General features: G+C 36.3%; 1 protein-coding gene across 1 annotated transcript in view; it reads right to left on the bottom strand.

Annotated features, from left to right (window-relative positions):
• LOC142350326 (uncharacterized) overlaps positions 1-22,749 on the bottom strand; it is a 46,149-nt gene that overhangs the window by 1,388 nt on the left and 22,012 nt on the right. Inside the window, exons 8-10 of the mRNA XM_075402155.1 lie at positions 20,799-20,981; positions 20,260-20,352; positions 15,968-16,153 (exon numbers count right to left, since the gene is read on the bottom strand). Of these exons, the coding sequence (XP_075258270.1) occupies positions 15,968-16,153; positions 20,260-20,352; positions 20,799-20,981 (462 nt within the window). The remainder of the gene's footprint in view (positions 1-15,967; positions 16,154-20,259; positions 20,353-20,798; positions 20,982-22,749) is intronic.

Here is a 22,749-nt window from a genome sequence, read left to right as displayed (position 1 = left end):
GGGTGGTATCTGGAGAGGAATGTGGTACAACAAAACTGTTATCCCACTCTGGGCTAGAGCTCAAAAGTAAGTCGCTAAAACCGTCATAATCCCATTCCACATCGTCGTTATTCCAATCAATTTCATCGATAGCATAATCGACAATTTCATAATGGCCAAACGGGAGGGTTTTTATGCCATCGGGTAGTATATAGCGCTTGTTGTCAAAAGCTGACAGACAAATTTTGTTTGTAGTAACTGTCTGCAACCTGTGGTGGTCGGACACAATCCTGGTGTTCTCTGAGCGCAGGTGGTTTCCAGTGCTGAGAGTGTTTAAGAAGTCGACGTGGCGAAGATGTTGTTGTGCGGCCCTCGTCACCCCTTTTGCTGAAAGTTTTCGACAACCTAAAAGAAAGAAAGAAAGAAATGAGAAAAATTAGGTGCTATTATAATTACTAACCCCCTATGTAAATATAATACGATTTAACACCTTCCAGATGCCTATTAACCCAATACGAATTTTTATACAACAACTAACAATTTTGTTTTATGAGAGAATAAACTTACTTTTTGACAGGATGGAGTACAGCTTCGGCTTCAAACAGATAAAGTCAGTAATATAGTCGCCAGCGAATTCGTCCTTGTATTTGAGGACGACTCTTTTGTTAGTGGTATCGTAAAGAAAGTGATTGGGTGGGTAATTTGAGAAATCAAAATGACTTAATACTGACTGAGGCTTCTGCGATAACTCTGTATAAAAATCGTCGCTTTTTTTCGCATAAAGGAGACTATCTGTATCGCTGTAAAGAAGGCGACAATTAAAGTTGGGGCGCATGACATTGTATTGGAATGAGTACATGTGGAATTTTGCAAGATCTAATATAGTCGCTCCAACAATAGTGGGAGTGTTCCAATAAATGGACTTCGGCCGTGTGGTCAAGGCTGCTAAATTCTCCCCAAAGATCATATAGCGATCAAACTCAAATCTGGATATTATCTTCAGCGCATGCTCGGCATCTCGTGAGATTGTTATTTTATTTCTGCGCCTTTTCGATTCGCAGTTTTTACCATAAACTGCATTATTCATCAGTTTATAAAAGTTCTCTTCAAACTTGTTTGACGCAACTTGCCGCTTTTCACTATTTAGTGTAATGTATGGCGACAGCCAGTTTTCTTGTCGAAATTGAAGCACTCTGTGAACTTTCCTGATTACCAAGCCGAGTTGGACATAGAGTTTCAGCAGTTTGTAGTGGACCACGTATCTCTCTTTATCAAAGAACGTTTGCAGGAGTTTCTTTACTTTGGAAGATGGGAGATTGTGTTGTTCTTTTAATTCGATCTGGTAGTCGCTCAACCACTCATCTTCCACCACGTCTTTTGCGGGCGCCAACGGAAAATCGCGATGCTCATCATGAAGGCTCGGCTGGTAAGAGATATCGACCTCTACAAAGTATCCAATGCTAGCGTCATCGGCGGTGTCCAAAATCTCTTGAAGTTGAATATCTGTGTTGAACGCAAAGTCGGCGAGCGGTAGTTTGTCTAATTGCATTACGCCACCATAAAGGTTATTAGCGTCGACACAGAAACCAAAACAGGATTCCTCCGTGCTATCGCGGTTGGGAATATAGGAGTTATTTGCAGTGAAGCGCTTTCAAAGACAGATGTGACTCCACCGCGAATTGCGGGTTCAATCATGTCCAAGTATTCGCGCTCAGTCAGTAACTCGACATTGGCTTTGCAGATTCTAAGTGATGCTTCCTTAGCCATATTGGGTAGGGTGAAGAAGTGCATACAGTCCAGTTTATACGTATCGAAACTCAACTGTCGATGGAATTCGCAAACACATGCGAGTAGTGCACAGTCGAGCTTCAAGTATGAGACATGATAATCCTGCAGTGTTCCACATTCCAGAATTTCCCACATCCTGCGTGCATGTTGTAAATTAGTCTCCGTTACCTTCACTGCCCCTCCGTCCAGAGTGTTACCCCACTTGCTCAGTGGTGGGAGACTGGTGTCACTGAACTTGGACCGACCAGTCACATAAGAGTAAGGGTAGTAGCCTTTCTGTTTGAGTAGCTGAAGGTTAGCATCAGATAATGTAGAAAACATTGCCCTCATTATTTCGAAACGGTCATCGTGTAAAATTTCAACAAGTTTCTCTAAAGAACTGTTCATCATCTTGAAGGAGTCTATGAATCGAAGATATTCGTAAACTTTCACTGTTTTTCCCTTTTCCGTTACGAAAGTGTCAATAAGGACACCAAATGTCATTGATATGTATTTTTCGTCGGTGGCTGGTATGACGCTGATGGTTGTGGTTGGCTCGCAGTTGTTCAGTGCCAAGCAAATGTGATGTAGGTCATAATTTTGAATATTATGACCCACAACAGGGGTGAAATTGATATTTCGTCTCAAGCGATTGCATTTCTCATGTGCCCATCCCAAGAATTTACCACTGTAGTGACAATGGTCCAGGTCAATTGTGTTCTCTGGGTCTTCCGTTTCTGAAAACGATTTTTCACAAATCCAACAGTGCGTAGCGTTAGACTTTCCCAAGTTTCGTCTATCGCCTTTGAAGAAAGGGTGCTTCCTTTTCTGCTGATAAATATCTCTGGCTAGTTTGTGAAGCATTTTGACAAAATTTGTCATGCAAGCAGGAGAACTGTCTACATGATGAAAGATTGGCTTTGATGAGTGGTGATCTAAAAACTGGCCGTTATCGTATCCAAACACGTTTACCTGAACGTTGTTGAGTGTTTCAAATTGAGGAATGTCTGCAAAGCCCATGGGCATAGTAAAATCGCCCAGAGGTTGATGCAGTCCTGGTTGATTGTATGTAGTTGGTGAAGTTTTGTCGGTTTGATAGTTTCGATCAATTCTATCTAAACTTATCTGATGATACATGTGATAAGCGGCCACAAAACAATACCTGAAGCAATCTCGATCTTCGTGGTTCCTAACGTTGAGCAATCCTCTGCAGTTTGCAATTTTTGACGGTAACGCGATGTATGATGAACCAAGAATTGGTCTGAAACGTGCGAATTTGACGTCAACTTTGAGAACTTTTTCGAGTGTCCAACCACTCCCCAAAGAGTTGAATGTTGTCAATACGCTCATCATCTTCTCCACCATTTGCCAATACGCTTCATCCGACAGTCCGTTTGCATAGACAGGAGTCATCAGAGAGTTTGCGTATATTTCAATACGGTCATCTTCAGGCATATCTGGCTCATCATACATAACTTTGACAAGCCGCAATTTTGCACACAGTTGAACTTTTTGAGGACCCTGGGTCAACTGCTCACTTATTAGAGTGTCTATTTTGGGTTTTTGTATCCGCATAAAGTTTTCGAGATAATTGGACTCTTCGGCCGCTGTTGACTCGAACGATCTCTGTACTCCATGGAATGCACTTTCCAACGGAGTGTCTCGAGGCTGAAATTGTTCACCTAGGACGGGTAAGTGATGAACGGAAGTCATATGCTGTACGTAAAGATGGCAATCGTTGAATCCGAGTAGGCAGCTTTGACAGCAATTGGTGAATCGTTGGTGTGCAGTTTTCATGTGTTCTTCGAGCAAAGAAATCTTCCGACAAATAAACTCACATAATGAGCATTGATATACGGGTAAAACAATCTCATCAGGATGGAATTTATGCTCATGCCTGGAGCGATTTCCTTTTGTACTCAGAATAGAATCACAATAACGACACTGGAAACCCATTTTTGAATTGTCTAACTTTAGTAAGAAAGAATTGTTGAACTCGAGTACGAACAGTAGAAACGATTGAACAAGAAATGGCTTCTCGGGTTTACAGTATTAGAGACTACAGTACTGCATAGGCGCCAAATTCGAAGTTTTGAAATGCTGTTTTCTGATTGGTCGGTTTTGGCGCATACCTTTATTTCGAAATTTTGTTACTTTTGAGAGAAAAAAGATGTGTTTTCAACTCTCCATTGCAATCGTATGCCAAAATATACCACCACAGGGAACCCTACCGAGTATTGCTGATCATCGTTTGTGTCAAAAAACTTTTTTTGAGAACCTGGAAAAACATGCTAATATTCAAAATTGTAATAAAAAGCGCTATTTTATGCATTTTCAATTACGAATGGTTAGAGTTGTCCTACGTTCTTAAGTGTGATGAGCAAAAATGCTCCCCGTGCCGAAAAACATAGGACCCATATAAAAAAATTGCCCAAAAATAAACAGAAAAAAAGTTTGTTTTTCTGTCAATCAAGTCATTAATTAACAATTACATGACAATTACATGACATAAACATGTGTCTTTTTTCTGAGGCCTTTTTTGATCACAGCTGTTATGAGATAAATTTACACTGAGGGCCCAATAAGTCCAAAAATTTATAGAAAACCGATCTAACATCTTTCCTTAGGGTACTTCATATGCTAATTAATGCCAGATGTTAATGTGATATTAATTGCCAGATGTTTCGAAAATCGGTGAAGGAGCCGTTTTTTTGATGATGAGGCTTATGAGCAATAATGTCGGGCATCAAGCAGTGAGTACAAAACCGTTGCAAAAATTTGAATTTTTTTTTCAGTAATTAGTAATTAGGTTAATTAACCTTAATTAGTCGCTAATTAGAGGCTAATTATCTCCATAACGGATGAGTAAAATTTGACGAGTGTGATGAGTTGTTTTGTACTTTAGAGTATGCTGAGTCTTACTGAACAATCAGTTTCATCCCAAGTATTTTTTGGAACCCTCTTTTTTGGGGTCAAAGGTCAGAGGTCATGTGTTAAAAAAATTTTTTTTTTGAGTTTTTTTCGTTTTTTTTTAAACTAACATGCTCTTTTTTTTCAATTGATCCCCAAGTAACAAATGAGAGTTTATTCTAGTGTAAGCTGAAGAGGGCATCTACTGAATTAAGTGTCAAAATTTGACGTTTGAAATGCATTTTTTCGAAATATTTTCTTTGATTATTTTTTATTTTTTGAACAGTTCTTCGACTTATGAATTGAATTTGGAATTCAATCCATGCTACAGCTGTGGCATGGAGTTAACATGTCATTAGCGTCAATACCGCATACTCTCACATATGGCTATATCTCTAAACTTTATGCTTAATATATATAATAATAACAAAAATTTTGCAGATTGGGAAAAGTATTTCTGGATATAATATTGAAAAATCTCACCACGTCATAGTAGTTGTAATAATTGAGTGTTTGTTAGGAAACAAATGTTTACGTCATAATGAAAATCTTTTCTGAACATGTTCGAATTTGATCAGTAGCAATGTTTTAATTTCTTTGACTCAGCAGATTTAAAGCTATAAAACAGATTTAAAAAGTTAAATTCAGCTTTTAAAAAGTTGAAATCACACATTCTTGAAACAAAATCAAGTTAGCATCTCACTATATAAAAGAGTTTTGTGGTGATCCATTAAGTTTAGTTTTCAAGTTAATCAAATAAGTCCATTAAAGTATTCTCAGGTAGCCGTTTCTTTGGTGCATTGCAAATCTTTGGCGTGTCTGTGACACCAAAAACACGTGCTGGTTCTGCTGTTTGAAATTGTGTAGCTGACAGTAACGTTGTATCAAACTGGTTGTCACTGAACAGAGCCGTAGAATTGTTCTTCTGAATTCCCGCAAAGAGAGATGGACTAGATGTCGGTGTCAAACTGGGACTCGGATCAACTGCTGGTGTTTCTGGCAAGCTGGCTGAATCCAATTGCGATTGATTTTCTGGGGAGCAAGGTGATGACTTTATGCCCCACATGTCAGCTAAGTTTTCGCAAGCCTGATAAGCCCCTAGCTGGTTTTCAAACAGAGGCACACAGTCGCAATCGTAACGAAACAAAATTCGTTTAACGTCGTCAGGTAATGACTCCATGCCAAGATGTTGAAATGTTGGCAAAGTTTTTGGAGGTAAATGTCCTCCTGATGTAATAACACTGCAATCTGCTGGTTCCGTCTTCTCTGGTAAAGAAGCAATTGCGTTAATGAAAAGCTTGGGTATCAAGCAGTGCTGGTAAGTTTGCCAAACATCGCCTTGTCTCTTCTGTTGAATAAGCACAACAAAGTTTTCGAACACTGTCTGATAAACCAATGTTCGCTCCAAGGAAATTACAGATTCAGCAAGTATTTGAACGGACATAATTTTTGTACAAATTTTGAGAAAGAAATTAAAACCAATTTCATAGAAGACTGTTGGTAGGTGTTTGTCTGGTAACGAACTGTTGAAAGAAAGCAAAGTGCACTGAACGCAAGGTTTAAAGAAAATGAATAACTATTTTTAAAGTAATATTGCACAACGTGTAATTCAACAAATTATATCTGGGGTCAAATATGGTTTTAATTTTGGTAGTGTATGTGCTCTGATATATGCTCTAAATTTTGTTATTATACATGGGTCGATACACTTTATAGTGTGTACTAACTCAGTTCTTATCCAGAGCTTATTTTATTATTAGCATTTCATTGTACGCTGGTGCATGTTTATTCTTATCAGAATTTCCTTACTGCTGTAGGTTCACTTGTGCTTCTAATTATATCACACACCCAGGGTCACATCTGTTCCAAATTATAAAAATATGGTCCGCATATATTTCCAATAAACAGTGTACACTGCACTGCTGGTCCAAATACACACCTAGGGTCACATCTGTTTTCTCTATAGAACCAAAACATGTGATCCGCATATAGTATCAATAAACAGTGTACACTGCACTGCTTGTTCAAATGCCCACCCAGGGTGGGTCACATTTGTGTTCTCAAAACATATGGTAAGCATATAATTCCAATAAAAAGTGTACAGTGCACTGCTGGTCCAAGTACACACCTAGGTTCACATATGTTTTTTGTCTTATCTAAGGTCACAGCTGAAATTAATTATGCAATATGTGAACAACAGACAGACTCAAGTACGCCATTGGCGTACTTGAGCCTGTATTCACAAATCATTTGGATTTAATTAGGCAGTTTGACGACATTTGTTTAAACCCAACTTGCCGCCCCATTGAGTTGGAGTTTTACACATTATAACACTTGAAAGTAATAAAACAAGTTGCACACTATGCCTTTCACGTCCACTAAAGACACAGAGTTTGGAGATTGTTATTTCGATATTTCCAAAACTGATAAGCGCTTAATCAGAGCAACGCTGAAAACCTATGAAAGGACAGGGACATATATATTTCTGAAATTGTTCAAAAAAGCAACAGACGATTACGAGTTTGAACAGAGAATTTCTCTAACTCTTGGAGAATTTGAAAATTTGGTCAGCTCAGCTAGCAAAATACAGAACTCAGTGGCTGACCAGCTGTCAACAACAAAACCACCACTAGCGAAGAAACCAAAAATTCAAAAAGAAGTTGCCAACAACGATGGTTGAGGCGATGTTTGAGCGTTCTCCAAATTACTTTAAACAATTTCAGAAACAGTTCAAATTTCTCATTCTTGAAGAAAAACCTAGCTTTTCTATTGGAAATTTTTATGCAGTGTGTGCACATTTTGATTCCGAATTTTGCAATTTAGTAAACAGTCATTATCACGTTCTGATTGATACAACTACTTTTGAAAACGAAACAGTGAAACGATATCAGAGCTTTCCTGTGCCTTGTGTTTATACAGCTTTCAAATTCTTGTTTTGGACTGCACCAAACTTGGAGACTAATGGAGACGTTTTTACAAAACTCAAATTGGCAATCGAATTCAACGGTTCGGGAGAAAAACCGATTCACAGTCAGTGCGCAAACGACTGCCAGCTTTTGCTAACCACAACAATTTATCGAAAAGCAGCTCTGCAAAACAAACAAATGTCAATCTCAAACCGAGTGCCAAGATGCCAGTAGTTGCTCAAAAAACTATCTACAATGCCCGGCCTCCATCGAAACAAGTTCAAACTGATTTTGTTAATAGTGAAACTTTACGAAGAGTTGAAACAATTTTGTATGGTCCTCATTCTGGCGCTTTTTGTCAAATTATGGATATTTTTATGAGTGGATATGGAAAATTGAATATTGATTCTGATTTATTGAGTGTTCGCTTTGTGTATGAAGAAAAAGTAAAGTTTTGAAAAAAAAATAAATTTCTCAAGTTAGTAAGGTTAGAACATCATATGAAAAGCGAAACGAATCAATTCATTATCGCTAATATTTACAAGTTTTTGAGCATTGAAAACAAAATGAGCAATATAAATACAAAAAAGTCCACAAAGTTTAGAGTTTGCTCTTTGAATTGGTTGATTCTCCAAGAGTTGATAGATGTTGTGATTGCTGCCAACGGAAACGATTCTTTGATTTAGGTGTTTGTACGATGAAATGGGCTGACCAAGGGGATCGGCAAACAAAAGTTGATTGTTGTTTCTGCATAATAGTAACCAGTGGCTGCCAATATTTTCAGCAGTTGCTGCATTAACAATAAGGAAGCTGTTTCTGTTCATTTTTTCCGGAAAGTTGTTGGCCGCAAACACACCATGGAATTTATACTTAAGAGTCTTGCAACCTTGGATTAAACCATTAATATCATCTTCATCCATCATTAATTTGTCAGAATGTGATTCTTTGATACTCTTCTTGCACTATCAACAAATATTGTGCTAGCTTTTTCGCCAATAATGAATATTTCTATATTGTTCGGTAAGGCCGCAGAAAATTTCAACTCAATAGAAATTGACGAATTTGTAAGCTCAGGATGAATAAAATCGTGGGATGCTTGTTGGGTGCTGGTCAAATCAAAAACCATTATGAAATGGTTTGGGTAATCTGTCAAACTTATTCCATGACCATTGTCGATGTAAGCTAAATCGGATATTGTGTTAAAGTAAAGACGTTTGTCATCACTTGTTGATATCGGACTGTCTGCCACAGGTAAACCGTTTCGATAAATATAAATCTGCTCAAGGTCGAATTTGCGGAAATTAAATGGATTTTGTCTGTTGTTACCAAGAAACGCTTCGTTAGTGTTCAGACAAATTGCTAGTCTACGAATCGGTTCTCTGGCAAAAATATCTTCTTGTTTCCAACTGTGGAGACCTGTTGACGCCAGAAACGTTTTTGTTAGAGTTTCCAGGTAGGGATACGAAGCTGGACTTGTTAATAAAGATTTTTCAAAAGCCGATACAACATCATCGTTCAATGTCATCTTGCGCACATACAAATTAGCTTCGACAATTTTTACTTTGTAGTCATTGGCAGCATCGTCAGACATTATAACAAAATCATCTATTGACCGTCTAAATGCAATGCGAAGTGTCACACCACTTAGCAAATGTCTGTCACAGGTGAAAAAGTCGACTGCAACTTTACCGTAGAATGTGCACTCAGCTGATTGCCTCACTAAGGCTTTCCTTCTGTTCACTTCCGCAGTTGACAGCGCTCCTGGATTTTCTTCGTAGGAGTAACCTTGACATGCCAACCAGGTGTTTATTGCATCTTTGTTATGTGAAAATTCTGTTTCAATAAAACTTTTATGAGCATAGTTTCCGTTAGCGTTTGAAATTTTTAGTTCATTAGCAGACACTGTACAGTCAGAGAAGAGTGAATGTAACACATTATTGCAAAAATAGGGAGCATCTGTCTTCGTAACATCTGTTGCTGCTCCTGCGTCATATCTCAAATCAGCTTCTGATGACTGGACAATTTTACATTTTACTTCCAAGAAAATTTTCTGTAAGTCATTATAATTATTTCGGTCAACGGCGACTTCAAATTCTAACATGGGTCCATTTGGACTGTAGACTGGGCCCAACTTTTGACAAAAACTACCATCGAAAAATACTAAAAGAGAAGGTTTTTCGAATAAATCCAAAGAACTGTGAGTTGCTTCTGATGGTAACAAATTAGCGATCATCGTTCACTCTGGCAAAAAAATCTGACCGACTTCTTTTTGGAGCTCTGTGCGTTGAAATGTTTTTTTTTGTTTGTTGATCGCTTTCTGTGGCTTGACTCGACTTGACTTCCTCCGACGTGAAGTATTTCGTCGAGATCCCCCAGTCTGTTTTTTAACAGTTTTTGCGATTGTATTTTTAAACGCCTGTTTAGGAGATTTTTTGCTTCCGACTACATCCAAAATCTCTGGAACACTTTGTTTCGAAAGCTCTTTCCCGATACGCTTCGCTGTAGGCAAAATGAAACGACGTGCTAAAGGCAGCGCAACACGTCCAATGCCTGCAGCTAGGGCTCCAAAACCACTTCCTCTTTGACGATAATGTCCAGAGAAATGAGGCAAAGACGTTGCTTGATTCGCATAATAAGAATCCATTTTAGGAGGAAAATTTTTTGAATTGTAGTGTTAGAATAACTTTTCCAGTTCCAGAAAAGGGAACTAATTGTCCTGTTTCCGTTCTCAGTTCAATTGAAATCGATTGAATTGTGTTGGTTAGGAGCTTCTTATAGTCTAAATTTGTAAAAACTATCCAATGCGTTGGCTCAAGCTCACAAACACTACCGTTTTTCAGACGTTGTTTTGAATCAATGACTCGCAAAAGAGGAGCCTTAGTGTCACCAACGTATTGATATTCAATTATGTTAGTGTAGATGAAAATTAGATGCTTTCCAGCACAAAGATCAGCTGGGAACTCCCCATAATAAGCTTTCGTATCATCACTTTTCATAAACTTGTTCGCATTGGGAATCATTTTGTACCCAATATGTATTCCATTACCGTCAGGAATACCCTTAAATCCAATAATGCTCGGAATTTCCTCGCTGGGAAATGTAATTCCCTCATACTTGCCAAATAAAATTTCATATTTTCCAGAGCTCTTCAACTCTCTGAAAGAAAAATTGGGCAGTCCAATTGTTCGCTTAATTGTAGCAAGAAGTTTTGCCACTGTATCAAAGGTGCCTGGCATAAAACTAAATTGTTGTCCACTATAAGGTCTAGAAATAACATTAGCTCCTGAAGACATCTTTTGGGAATCTTCATAGTCTTTTAAGTTGTACACAATTAGATTTCCGTTTACTATGTTTTCTATTTTTGTTGGGAATATGATTTCACTTAACGCCACTCTCCAATCACCTGCAAGTTGGATTTTGTCATTAAAAAAATTTCGAAATGATGCAAGTGTGTTTGAATCAAATATTTCCATTGAAGCGGATGAAACAACGTGAACTGTAAACTCGTCTTCAAACCGGTTGTTGGACATTTTCAACGAAAGGGAGCCTGACAAGTTGTAATTCTGGTTGATAAAGTTTTCCTTGAATTGGTTCTTTGTCTGTGTCGACTAAGGAGTATGTTGGTGGGCTTAATGTCGGTATTCCCGTTATTTCAAAGACTTCGTCTGTGAACGATTGCTTGTAACTTTTCCTGAATGCTTTATCTTTTTTAACTATTCTCACAAAGTCTCCAATGTAAAACTTGGGCTTCTGATTTGAGCTTGTTTGGACTGTCAATGAAACTAGTCGTGGCACATCTTTTTTTGTAACTTTGTTGGGAGCAATTTTAGTTACTCGATTGACTCTTGAATTGATTGTTTTCACAAATTGGTCTAATTGGTCAATGTAGCTATAGGTCCACTTTTCTTCGAGATACCGATGAATTATCTTTTTGAGAGATCTAATGTTCCTCTCTGCAAAAGCTGACTTTTTTTCACTGAAAGTACTATATAACTGAATTCCGCGTTTGTTGCACAATTGTTTGAATTCTCCCAGAAATTCTGTGCCATCGTCAACCCATACTTTTTCGGGCTGTTTGTTTTTGATCATCTTTTTGAATGCTTCAGCTGCTTCTGTTGCGTACTTTGTTTTTAATGGTTCCACTCGTAAATATCTTGACAAACAATCAACCGCTACTAGGAGATACTTGATGTTGCTGTTATACTTTGCTAATTTATCAACGTGTGCCAAATCTAGAGACCAAATTTCGTTAATGTCTTTTACAAAAACTTTAAGCCTAGGAAATTTTAATCGAATTGAACGGTACTTTGTGAAAGACGGCTTTGTCTCCAAATAGGACAAGACTTTGCCTATAGGGAGCTTGCTTTGAGTCTGTAGTCGTTTTATGCTTTCATACGAAGCTGGTCCTTTTAAATACAACTGATCCAATTTTTTTACTTCAGGAAAAGAAAGACCACATCTTCTGACTGGTCTCTTCTTTGTCTGGCGTTTGGTCCGTTTCTTCTTTATATTTTTTCGGGTTGGTTTTGAGCCACTGAGTCGTTCTCCAGTAGAGGAGAACTCTTGTTGACTGGGTTGTTCTCTACTTGGGAAAAATTCTTGTTCACTTTCAGACGAGGCTTCCAAGATTTGCTTGGCATGTGTATTTGCAACAAGATGAGGTGAGATATTAAGAGCAAAAAAAATTTTTGAGTATTTTTCAATGTCAATTTTTTTAGTTGGTTGCTGTAGATTGTACAGAAATGTTGAAGCTTTGATGCCCAGTGTTTCTTTATTAACGTGAAGAACGTCGTTCGACTCTATGGTGACTGTTTCAGATTGGTTAATCAAGTCAAGTATGATTTTTGATCTGTTGATTTGGTTTTTATTCATAACTTCTAGCTCTATCATTATAGAGGTGAAATCGTCGCTTTTTCTTTGTTTTTTCACTACCGGTTCAATCTCGCTGTCTTCGCTCATGGGTTCTGTTTTCTCCTCTTCTGCTGTTTCAATCATCAGTTAGTTTGCAGTCTCAACTGGTTCAAATGATTTCTCTGGTTTTTCCATTGAGTTGGACTGGTTTCTTTGCAAAAGAGACAGCTGTGCAGCTTTCTGTTTATAAAGGGGATTGTCGAAAACTTCTTTTTTTTACCGGTTGATGTGAAGCAAACATTCGTTTTGGAATTAAAATGAAATCTTCGGTGCGCATTATGATTTTGTCAAATATCGATAACAAGCGAAACCAACAATTTTGACCAAATCCTTTTCTCTAGCAAAAAGTTGCCTCGTTTCTTTCAAACTTGTTTGTCTAGACAATAGCTTTCTGAATGATTTTTCATAACCTTCTACAACACTTTTTCTTATTGGAACATTACCATTGACAATGTTGAGCAAACATTCGCAAAGGAATTTAATGAATTTATTTGGAGCTCTCTCGATCTTCTCTTTTAGTTTTGTATCCGATATGTCTAGCAGCCGCCCCAGCATACAAACTTCTTTCTCTCTCATCGCTCAAATTTGTGATAACGGCTTTAGCTGATGGCAGATAAAAAATTGATGGTCCTGGAGGAACAATATTTGAACAGTAGCTCAAGACGTCTGATGTTTTTGGATCCAAATCAATTAATAAATGACCAAACGGTTCTTTGGTTGCGAGCTCATAGCTTTCTTTTAAAAATTGTGCATTATTCAACTGTCGACCAATAAAACTAATCTGTTGTGTGTCACGGGGTGATTTGAACAATATGATATGTGTTGTGTTTAGATCAATTGTTCTGGACCATCTGCTTTGCTGGAACAAATTGTGTTTAACATGAATTACGCTGATGTTTCTATGTCGCCCTGCGGTTGCTAATTTGGAAAATTCTTTGTCATTAAAAATTTCTTCACATGAATCATCGAACACAAGAAGGCAGTTCTCTAACTCTGAAATGAGCTCAAAATTGGAGAATTTTTTAAAATGTATGTTCAGTTTCTTCTCTAACGATTGGAATTTTGGCTGATCATGCTGATAAAAATAATAAATTGTTTGAAACTCTGGGAAAAATGTGCCAACTAATAACATTTTGAAAATGAGCTCAGTTTTCCCGCAGCAAGACGGCCCGCAAACAGCCATGAACAACCGGTCATTGTTAGAAATAACTTTATTCATAACTTTGGATTTGGAAGAGCGTATCCAACGGTACAAGAAAGAAGTGAAAACCAAAATGTGGATTCTTCACAGTCAAGACTGAAAAAAACCAACTTGGTGAGAGATACAGTTATAAGAAAAATTATTATAATGATTTGTGTAAAGTATACAACCTCTGATCGAGGCAATCTCGAATTGCAAAACCTCCAAGATTGTCTTTCTCGGTGCTCGGCGTCAAAAACCAAGTCAGTTATGCCTCCACCCGAATCTAATTGATCTTCGGTTTGACTCATTGTGAAATAAAATTGTTCAAAAAAATGAATTGCTTTCCAGGAATTTTTACATAATTATTTAGCTATAAAAAATTCATAAGAAACATATCCAGAGTCTTCGTCTCCTTGTTTGTAAGTGATTGTATAGTTTGCATTCATCGAATCTTGTTTATCTCTAAAAACAATTGACTCTACATTGTTCTCTTTAATCAATTGATGTCATCGGGAAGAGTCTCATCGTCCAGAGACATCAGAACTGGTACTGCACGCTTGGGCGTAGGTAAAGGGGTTAGTTTCAACCTTTTCATTTTCTCTTGTAAAGACATGGTACAATTGAAAGTACTCCAGTAGAGAAAGATACTTCTTGAAAGCTTCTATTTCAGCACCAACACACACAATCTGCTGTTTTCTCAAAACTGTTTGGCCTCTTGTGTCAATTTTTTCTTCCTTGATAAGAGTAACCGTTAACTGATTTTCAGGCGTTATCCAACTGTAAACTGTCAAATTTGGAGACAAATTCACTTGTAGTAGAGACGGAGCTGGTTTCTCTAACCGACGATTCATTCGTCAGCCACTGCTAAAAGAGTTTTGCCTTCTTATTGTTACAATGCTTGGTTCTCTATCGTTTTGGGAAACTCAATGCATGTAATTTACAAACCGGTGTCTCCCGATACAACTTCAAGTGTTCAATTTTTGGGCAGAACAAAGTCTCCAAGTTGATAACGTTCCTCTGTAACAGCTGTCGTAAAGTTTCCGTTTTTTCTAATCCTTTTGCGTAAAAATCAGAAAAGGGAAATCGAAGAACTATACTTTGAAAAATCTGTTGCAAATAATGATAAGGGTACTCTCCTGTCTCCCACGAGAGACCATGAAGGAATTTAGATACCCACAGGAAAGATCTTTGCTCACTCGAACAAAGTATGTTAAATGATTTTGGAGGTAAAAACGAAATTATATCGTTGTAATTTTCGGTAGATACCGCAAGTTCTTTTATTATAAATCCAGATTTTTTACTTCGAGAGCCTTCAAAATCAAGAACAACCGCTCCGGTTTTCAACATTCCAGCAAATTGAATAAATTATTTTTGAAAGATTTTACGTATAAACAAAAAGCAATTCCAGTCACATGACCAAGGTACTCATTTGTCACTGAACAAGGTAATACGTAAGAATAGCCTGGACCCTTTTCACTATATTCATAAACAAAACCGGAAGCGTCGTGGAGTATGGCATGTAATCTCAAAATTTTTAAATTTTTGAAATATTTGTCTAACGAAGAATTATCAATACCAATCAAACCTCCGTACGGCCGCAACTTCAACGCAATATCCAAATCAAGATCCGGATCCAAATGCAAACAAGTGGCTAAAAAGTATAAAAATCGTTTACCGTATTGTGAATATTCTTTTTCGATATCCTTGTAAGTTTCGTGAATACTTTTCAACTCAAGCGTTGCTATAGTTGCCATTTGATCTATGCACACATTCTCCCAATAATGATCAATTTTTGCTAACAACTGACCAAAACCACTTAATCGCACGTCTAAATATCACATAATAAGCCCCTCCCCTCTATTAGGGTAATGAGACTACTTTTTACATTTAGCGTTAAATTCAAACGACCAGAAAGAACCAGCAAGAATGGCGGAATAGAACAATCCAAACGGCAATAAACAGCAGGCGGAAAGATTTTATCCCGCCTAGCCTATTCCCACTTAACCGCCACTACCTATTATCCTATGGTTAAGAGTCGAATGATAACCCCCCTTTCTTTACGTAGGTATTATATACTACTACTGTTTCCTTGCTAGACTATTGCTAGATAATCACCTCAGTCGTCTGTTCATGAAACAACACAAAACCTGAGAACAGTGTCATAGCGTGCTCATGTTTTTATTATGGAACATCTGGACCATAAGTCCTTCCCCTCCAAATTTACAAATGCTCCCCTCCTCCATTTTGAGTTTCCACATTTTCAACACTAGAAATTTGATTGCACGGGTTAGAAAATTGCGTTAACTCTTACTTGTATGATTCGCTGATGTTGCTGCAGGAGTGGCTGACCCCTCCTGCAACCGATGACCCTAGAACACCTCCCCCTCCAAGTGACCCTGACCCTCCCCCTCCCCCTAGTCCAGTGGCAGCTGACACTTCCAGTACATTTGGGGTCCACGTGTGAGTAGGCAGCACGGCGATACTGTTCGAGTTGCACCTTTAAACAGCACTTCGATCAAAAAAAAAGCAGACTTAATTTTTCTTAATTTATGGACCAGAGCAACTTTGGTTGCATAACGGCTTTCAAAGCGACCAGTTTAAATGGTCTAGAGAAGGCATGATCGCATCTTAGTGTGGATGACATTCTCTTCGAGGTCTGATAAGACGCTGAATAATTTTTAAGGGCACAAATTTTTTCACACTTCAAATTGAAATGAAAAGTTTTTAAAACAAATTATTTTCTTCACAGGTTTAGAACCCGGAATCATGGTTAAGTACCCTGAATCATGGTATGAAAACATATAATATCGCTTAACTTCAACTTTGGCATTCAAACATGAATTTAAGCCAGGAAAGAAAGGGAAAACAACTGAAAAACGCCATAATTTCATGTTGGCTATTGGGAAGAAGACAATTCTAATCAATCTATCTATTTTATTTCAGTCGAGTATTGTGACAATATAACCCAGCTACGGTAACTTAATCATCTTAGGAATCCGAAAACGAATTAAGTATTTGGACATATTTCCAACTAATCACGGCTCTGGTGCAATGCTGTTTGGCCTTGCTCCGTTGCTGCTTCAGTATGTACTGATTGTAACAAAACAAACTGTTTTCGTCCGAATTTGAAAAACAGCAGTCCTATGAAAAGATATTTTCTCAACCGAAAGAAAAGACCATTCACGATCAATCAGTTGACTTAAAAACAGGTCTAATGAAATATTTTTTCTTGACATATAAAAAGACCAAACTCGACTCAAAATCCTGAAAAAAACCTTTGCTCGAACCATGATGCATTTTTCCTCTACTGTAGGCGGGAAAATTGACCAGAAACATTAGTCCGTAACAACCCTCATCGCTAAAAATTTCATGAGTTTTTCATAAGTAGAGCTCTAGATTTGGGTTACTTTGGCAATTAAAGAAACCTGAGATAATCAAAAATAGCTGCAGAAGTATTTTAAAAGCTTTAAGCACAGGAGAATCCTTAGCTTTATTTCGTTTCTCAAAATCAAAAGTAATCGGGTTTAAACAGTGAATCTGAAGCGTTTTTACACGATGATGAAAACAAAAAATGAAATGATTGTTTCAGTTACCAATGTCAGAAATTTTGACGCTAAATACAAAATACATAATTTTTTTATTAAAATATAATAATAGTTTCGAGAGTTGCCGTCAAATACCAATTGAACAAAGTTTCAAAAAGAAATCTCTACTGAAAAATTCAGTCGGAAAAACAGATAATTTAGATCGCTTGAATTTTTTTTCGATTTGGATCAACAAGTTTATAATTTGATGTACAATTTATTGAATACTTATATCTATATATACAATATCTGTTTCTTCAATATACATATATCAATATACATATATAGATCGATATATGTAAGTTTTAGGTTGCTGAACAATTTTTAAAATAATGAAATACTTTTAAATGGAGTTTATGAGCTCTCAGACAGTCGCACTACAAAAGTAGTGCACAAAAAACTCAAGTTGATTTAAATTTAAATTTGATTTATATCTAGATCATTAACGTGAGACAAAGATTTATCTTTAAATGGCATTGTCCATATTTTTTCAATCTTTTTAATTTTCTGATCCTGCGATGACACAGAAACGCAGGTTGCGGAAGTAGAAGTGGAAAATCTCGTAAGCAAAGCAAAACAAGAAAAAGCTGCATCTTGTAACCTTTTACTTCATTTAGAAATAGTTTACTTTTTTGTCAAAAGAGTAAAATGAATATCGGCAATTCATTTTATAATTCACTTCATCAAATTGATATTCATCATACATGTGCAACTTTTTTCGTTATTTAGACAAATCTTTCTCATTGGATGTTTCAAGAACCTTAAGCAATTGTTTTCTTTGTTCATAGCTTATCAATAGCAACAAATTGAAAAAAATCATAAACAAAGACTAACTTGATTAATTACATTACTTTTCTAGATTCTCAATAACAAATTTAATTTTGATTTCATTTTGCCAATTTTTGTTTCAGTTCTGCATATGGCTTTTACTATGGCCTTAAGCAAAGGTGATGTCTTACATGTCTCAATTCTGGAGAGTTTGGTTTTAATGCAAGCATGTTAAATGTTGCAAACAAATATTTCAATTATCTTCAATCCAGTCATTTTTTTGTTAGTTCACTAAAAATTGCAATATAAAACACAGCAGCACTCGTTTTTTTTTTAAAAAAGGTTTCAAAACTGCCGTTCATTGCTTTTTCTTCATTCAGATTTTTAGATTGAGAATTCAAAACTGCTTGGTTAAAATCTTGGTTCAACTTCTCATTACGCTGCTAGTCTTCATGAGATTAGTTGGTTTCAAAGGTTTTTAACATAGCAGAAATGCAAAAATCAGACGAATAACGTTGTTCTGAAAAAATCTGAGCTTTAATGAAAATGTTCTAAAAATTTCCATGAAGTGGCCGCCTCAACTTAAAGCGAATGCCAAAATTCATAGTTTGCAAAACTTTTTATTAAGCAAAATGAGGAAAACTTGCAAAATGAGCAAAACACTAAATAAAGAGGAAATACAAGGCGATTGGCAGGGAATAGTGGAAACTCTACAATGGTATATTTGATCCGGTAGACTTACAAGACTTAGTCACTTTTGTTTATGACAATATTTTAAAAGTGAACATGTAAGCGTGTGTTGAATACTTTGGCACATTGAGAGTAGGCCGAAGTAATTCGGAAAATCTCTGGCTTTTGTCCACGGTACCTGTTTTGATCAAGCGCGAACAGCATTTGATCAGACGCGAATTTATAGATGGTACTACCCACGTTCAAACTTTCAGCTGTCCATGCCATCAATTTTGTATTTTAACGTATATTTTTATATAATATATTAGTAATATATAAATAAATTAATAACTAACGTATCTTTTCCGCAATAGTTAATGATGTTCCAGTAAGAACGAAATTACAGAAAACGTAATTGTTGATTTTTTTTAGTAAATCCCGTTGCAAGAAAAATTAAGTATCCGATTCTGGTCTCAAGTAGTTATTAAATAAAAGTTATCAAAGAAACTTCAGGTTCAAATTAAGAGGTTTGTGATAAATTAAGAAGTCAAAATCTTGGGCGATAGTTTTTCATACTTTCTTGGCATTGTTGTCCACAGTTAACCTATCGTTTTTTGATTGTGGACAACAGCTACGCAAAATGAAGATATATAGCGAAGTATTATCATTTTAGTATAGGAAAAGCCCCCAAATCCTCACAGTTTTCAAGTGTACCGTTTGCAGCAAAAGTAAATCAATTTTTTGATCACCAAACTTCGGAATTCATACTCGGTTTCAGCATATGGGTCACCCGGGTCACCACTTCTTAGTAGTCATACAAGGATCATATATGATATCATACAAATCATAGCGTATTTCCTAGTACGATCATTGAACGACTACTAAGAAATCATATATGACTACTAGGAGATCATATATGAACCTTGTATGAATACTAAGAATCATACATCTATTTTTCATAAATTTTTAACCATTTATGTCTTAAAAATTTCATTCGGCAACGACTCACTTATGTGATTCCCCGGCATCAATTTGTGATCCGCCAAAAGACCCAAACGTACAATATCATTTGCAAAGTTGGGCGCTCAATTAAAGAGTAAGTCCAAATGGATAAATAAAGTTATGATATTCTCTGAAGCCAGCTTATACGTATAAATGATCATTTATTCAAAAGAATATTTGAAAAAAATTTTCGCAGATAACCTCAAATTCGTTTTTTGGATATATTTAACGTGGAAAGTTAACGTGGAACCACTCAATGTTTTATTTGTCATATATGACCTTGTATGATTTCCAAGAAATTTTTCAACATCAAAAGAAAATGAAAAATATACAGTTTTTAGGCTTTGAATTTTTTTGTATGATCCCTGTATGATTTCTAGGAAATCATATATGATCCTTGTATGACTACTAAGAAATCATACAAATCATATATGACCTTGCATGAATACTAGGAATCATATATGACCTAGTATGACTACTGGGAATTTTGTATGATGAGCAACCCGGGCAGCAATGCACAAAACCCGCAAATAGTTTTTAATATATGCGCATCACATCATTTTTTTTTTCGGTTAGTCACCTGGAATTTGATAAACCGCCACTGTAATGACCAGATGTTGCACCATTGAAGTCTGCATGTCTAAGTTTAGTACTTTTCCGATTTGTCCACAACCTAAAATATATGGTTTCTAAATTTATTTGTAAAAACAAATGTGAATGTATACTATTTTGAATAGTATTTATGAAGACATTTTTTGCAGTTGTTGGATCATAAAACGCCGTCTGATGAAAAACGTTGCTGAGAAATTTTAGTTGCCACATGTTTTTCGGTCTAAAATAGTCGCCATTAATATAACCAATAACTGCTTACAACAAAATAGTTTTCATCTGTCTTGCAAATTCAAGTGTTCTTTTTTATCTGAAGCCATAGAAATGAGCAATGCTACAATTGAATATATAATTATTCTAGTGAGTGGATTCAATTCGTGCGACATTTTTCAAAAGATCATTCAAAATTTTGCAAGTAGTGCGTATTATCTGGAGGTTTGGCCCGCAATTCTAGGTTGATTCCAAGTTTTTGATCATTAGGGTTGTTTTCTGAAAACCCTGATACCCAACCTGTTAGTATGTGGCCCAGAACTGTTTAAGTAACTAGTAGCGATAGCTGGTGCCAAATTGAGTCTTCTCTGTTCGTTACTCTGTAAGTCTTCAATCTTCCGCTCCAATTTTTCTATTATCAGTCTCGTTCTCTCTTCGGCCTCTCGTTTCGCTTGCATCACTTTGTTGGAACTGGCAAAGAGCCTAATATACAAACATAGCAATATAAACCAGAGGCAGCTGGTAGGTTTATCTACAGTAACATGTATAGTACTTTTTAACAATTAGACCTCAAAATGAGAGCTTTTGCTTTTCTTAAATAAACTAAAGTTTATCAGCATGTTAAGCAAAAAGTTTTGTAGTCCCATTTTAACAGACTTCAAGAATCGGAAAAACACGTTTTGGAGAGAGATAACACATAAGAAAAGGAAAATTTATGGCAAAAACATCATAGGTTTAATACAAAGGGCGGCAATCAATGTTCAGCAGTGAGGAAATCATAACACGTAGTCATTTGGACGTAAGAAGTAATTTTTATTTTTTATCTGACAAAAAAACTATAATTATCTATACCTAAAATCAAAGAAAAACGAGCACACAAGAGAAACGATCAGAAGCAACTCAACTCTAGATGTTATCTTCTCAAATTTTGAAATTAAAACAGAGGTTCTAAAAACAAAGGTGTCAGACCATTATGGAGTCTATTTGAAAGTAAGTGACCTGAACCAAAATCAAACCAACACCAAAGGAGAAGATGAACAAGAAAAACAGAGAAACTGGAATGCTCTCAACAGGTTTACTAACGTTCTGGAGTTAAATGTTGAACTGTCAATAGAACTTAAGTAAAAAGATGATATTTTTTCAGTTATGCACAGCGGATGAAAGAATTCGCAATCTCGAGAAAATTATAAATAAAACTCTGGATCTTATAACTCCAAAAAATCAACAAAAACAAAAAAGACGAAACTGGATTACCAACAAAGTTTAAAATGTTTGTTCCAAGAAACAACGTTTTTGGAATAATTTTTTAAAGTCCAAATCACAAGAAGTTAAAAAACAAAACAACTTAGAGAACAACAAAACAAAAACACCAGTAAAAAACGCCTAAAAGAACTACTACAAAAAAATTTTTGATAAACAAAATTATTCAAAGGGCAAGAGTTTTTATAGGTATCTGAATCAAATTTGCCATCCGAATACAAAAAGAAAAATAGAAATCACAAACACAATTGACTCCGCAACACTCAATAATTTCTTTGTAAATATTAGACCCTCACTTGCAAAGAAAATTGGGAAACCATATAACAGGAATATGACTAATCCCGTTGTTGATTCTTTTGTTTTGAAGCCGGTCCAAAACGACGAAGTGAAGTTCGAAAAAGCAATTTGTTGGGAAAAATAGTTCTGATTATATGGGTTTAACGAACCATCTTCTAAGAACAATTAATCCAGTCATTAGTGGATACCTCACAGATATTTTTTAAAAAATCATAGATGTATCACATTATCCCGAAAGCTTAAAATTTTCAAAAATGGTGCCAATTTTGAAGGATAGAGATACAAATGATCCTAAAAATTACAGACCAGTTCTTTAGTACCACGTTTAAAAACAAATTATTAAATGAAGACTGGTGTATTTCTGCTGAAAAACAAAATTCTCTCCAGAAAACAATTTGTTTTCCTGAGTAAGAGATCAACGGTTGATGCCCCAACAGAACTGCTGGAAAATAATCAAAGATTGAGGAAGAAAAATGTTCTGACTCATTGTACCTTGCTTGACCTCTCAAAAGCATTTGATACTGTTGACCACAGCATATTGCTAGACAAATGTTGCGGATATGGTCTGAGAGGCAAAATAGAAGAGTTACTCAAGTCTTGTCTCAAAGATTGCAACAAATTTCCTCGATATAAAAGAGAATCGTCCTCAACTAAAAAAATGAGTGCGGAGTCCCTCACGGTTCAGTTTTGGGGC

Source organism: Convolutriloba macropyga, chromosome 12, assembly GCF_964194025.1.
Source record: "Convolutriloba macropyga chromosome 12, txConMacr16.3, whole genome shotgun sequence".
Lineage (NCBI taxonomy): Eukaryota > Metazoa > Xenacoelomorpha > Acoela > Convolutidae > Convolutriloba > Convolutriloba macropyga.
Note: the sequence above shows the minus strand (reverse complement) of the source record. Positions and strands in the feature narration are given on the sequence as shown.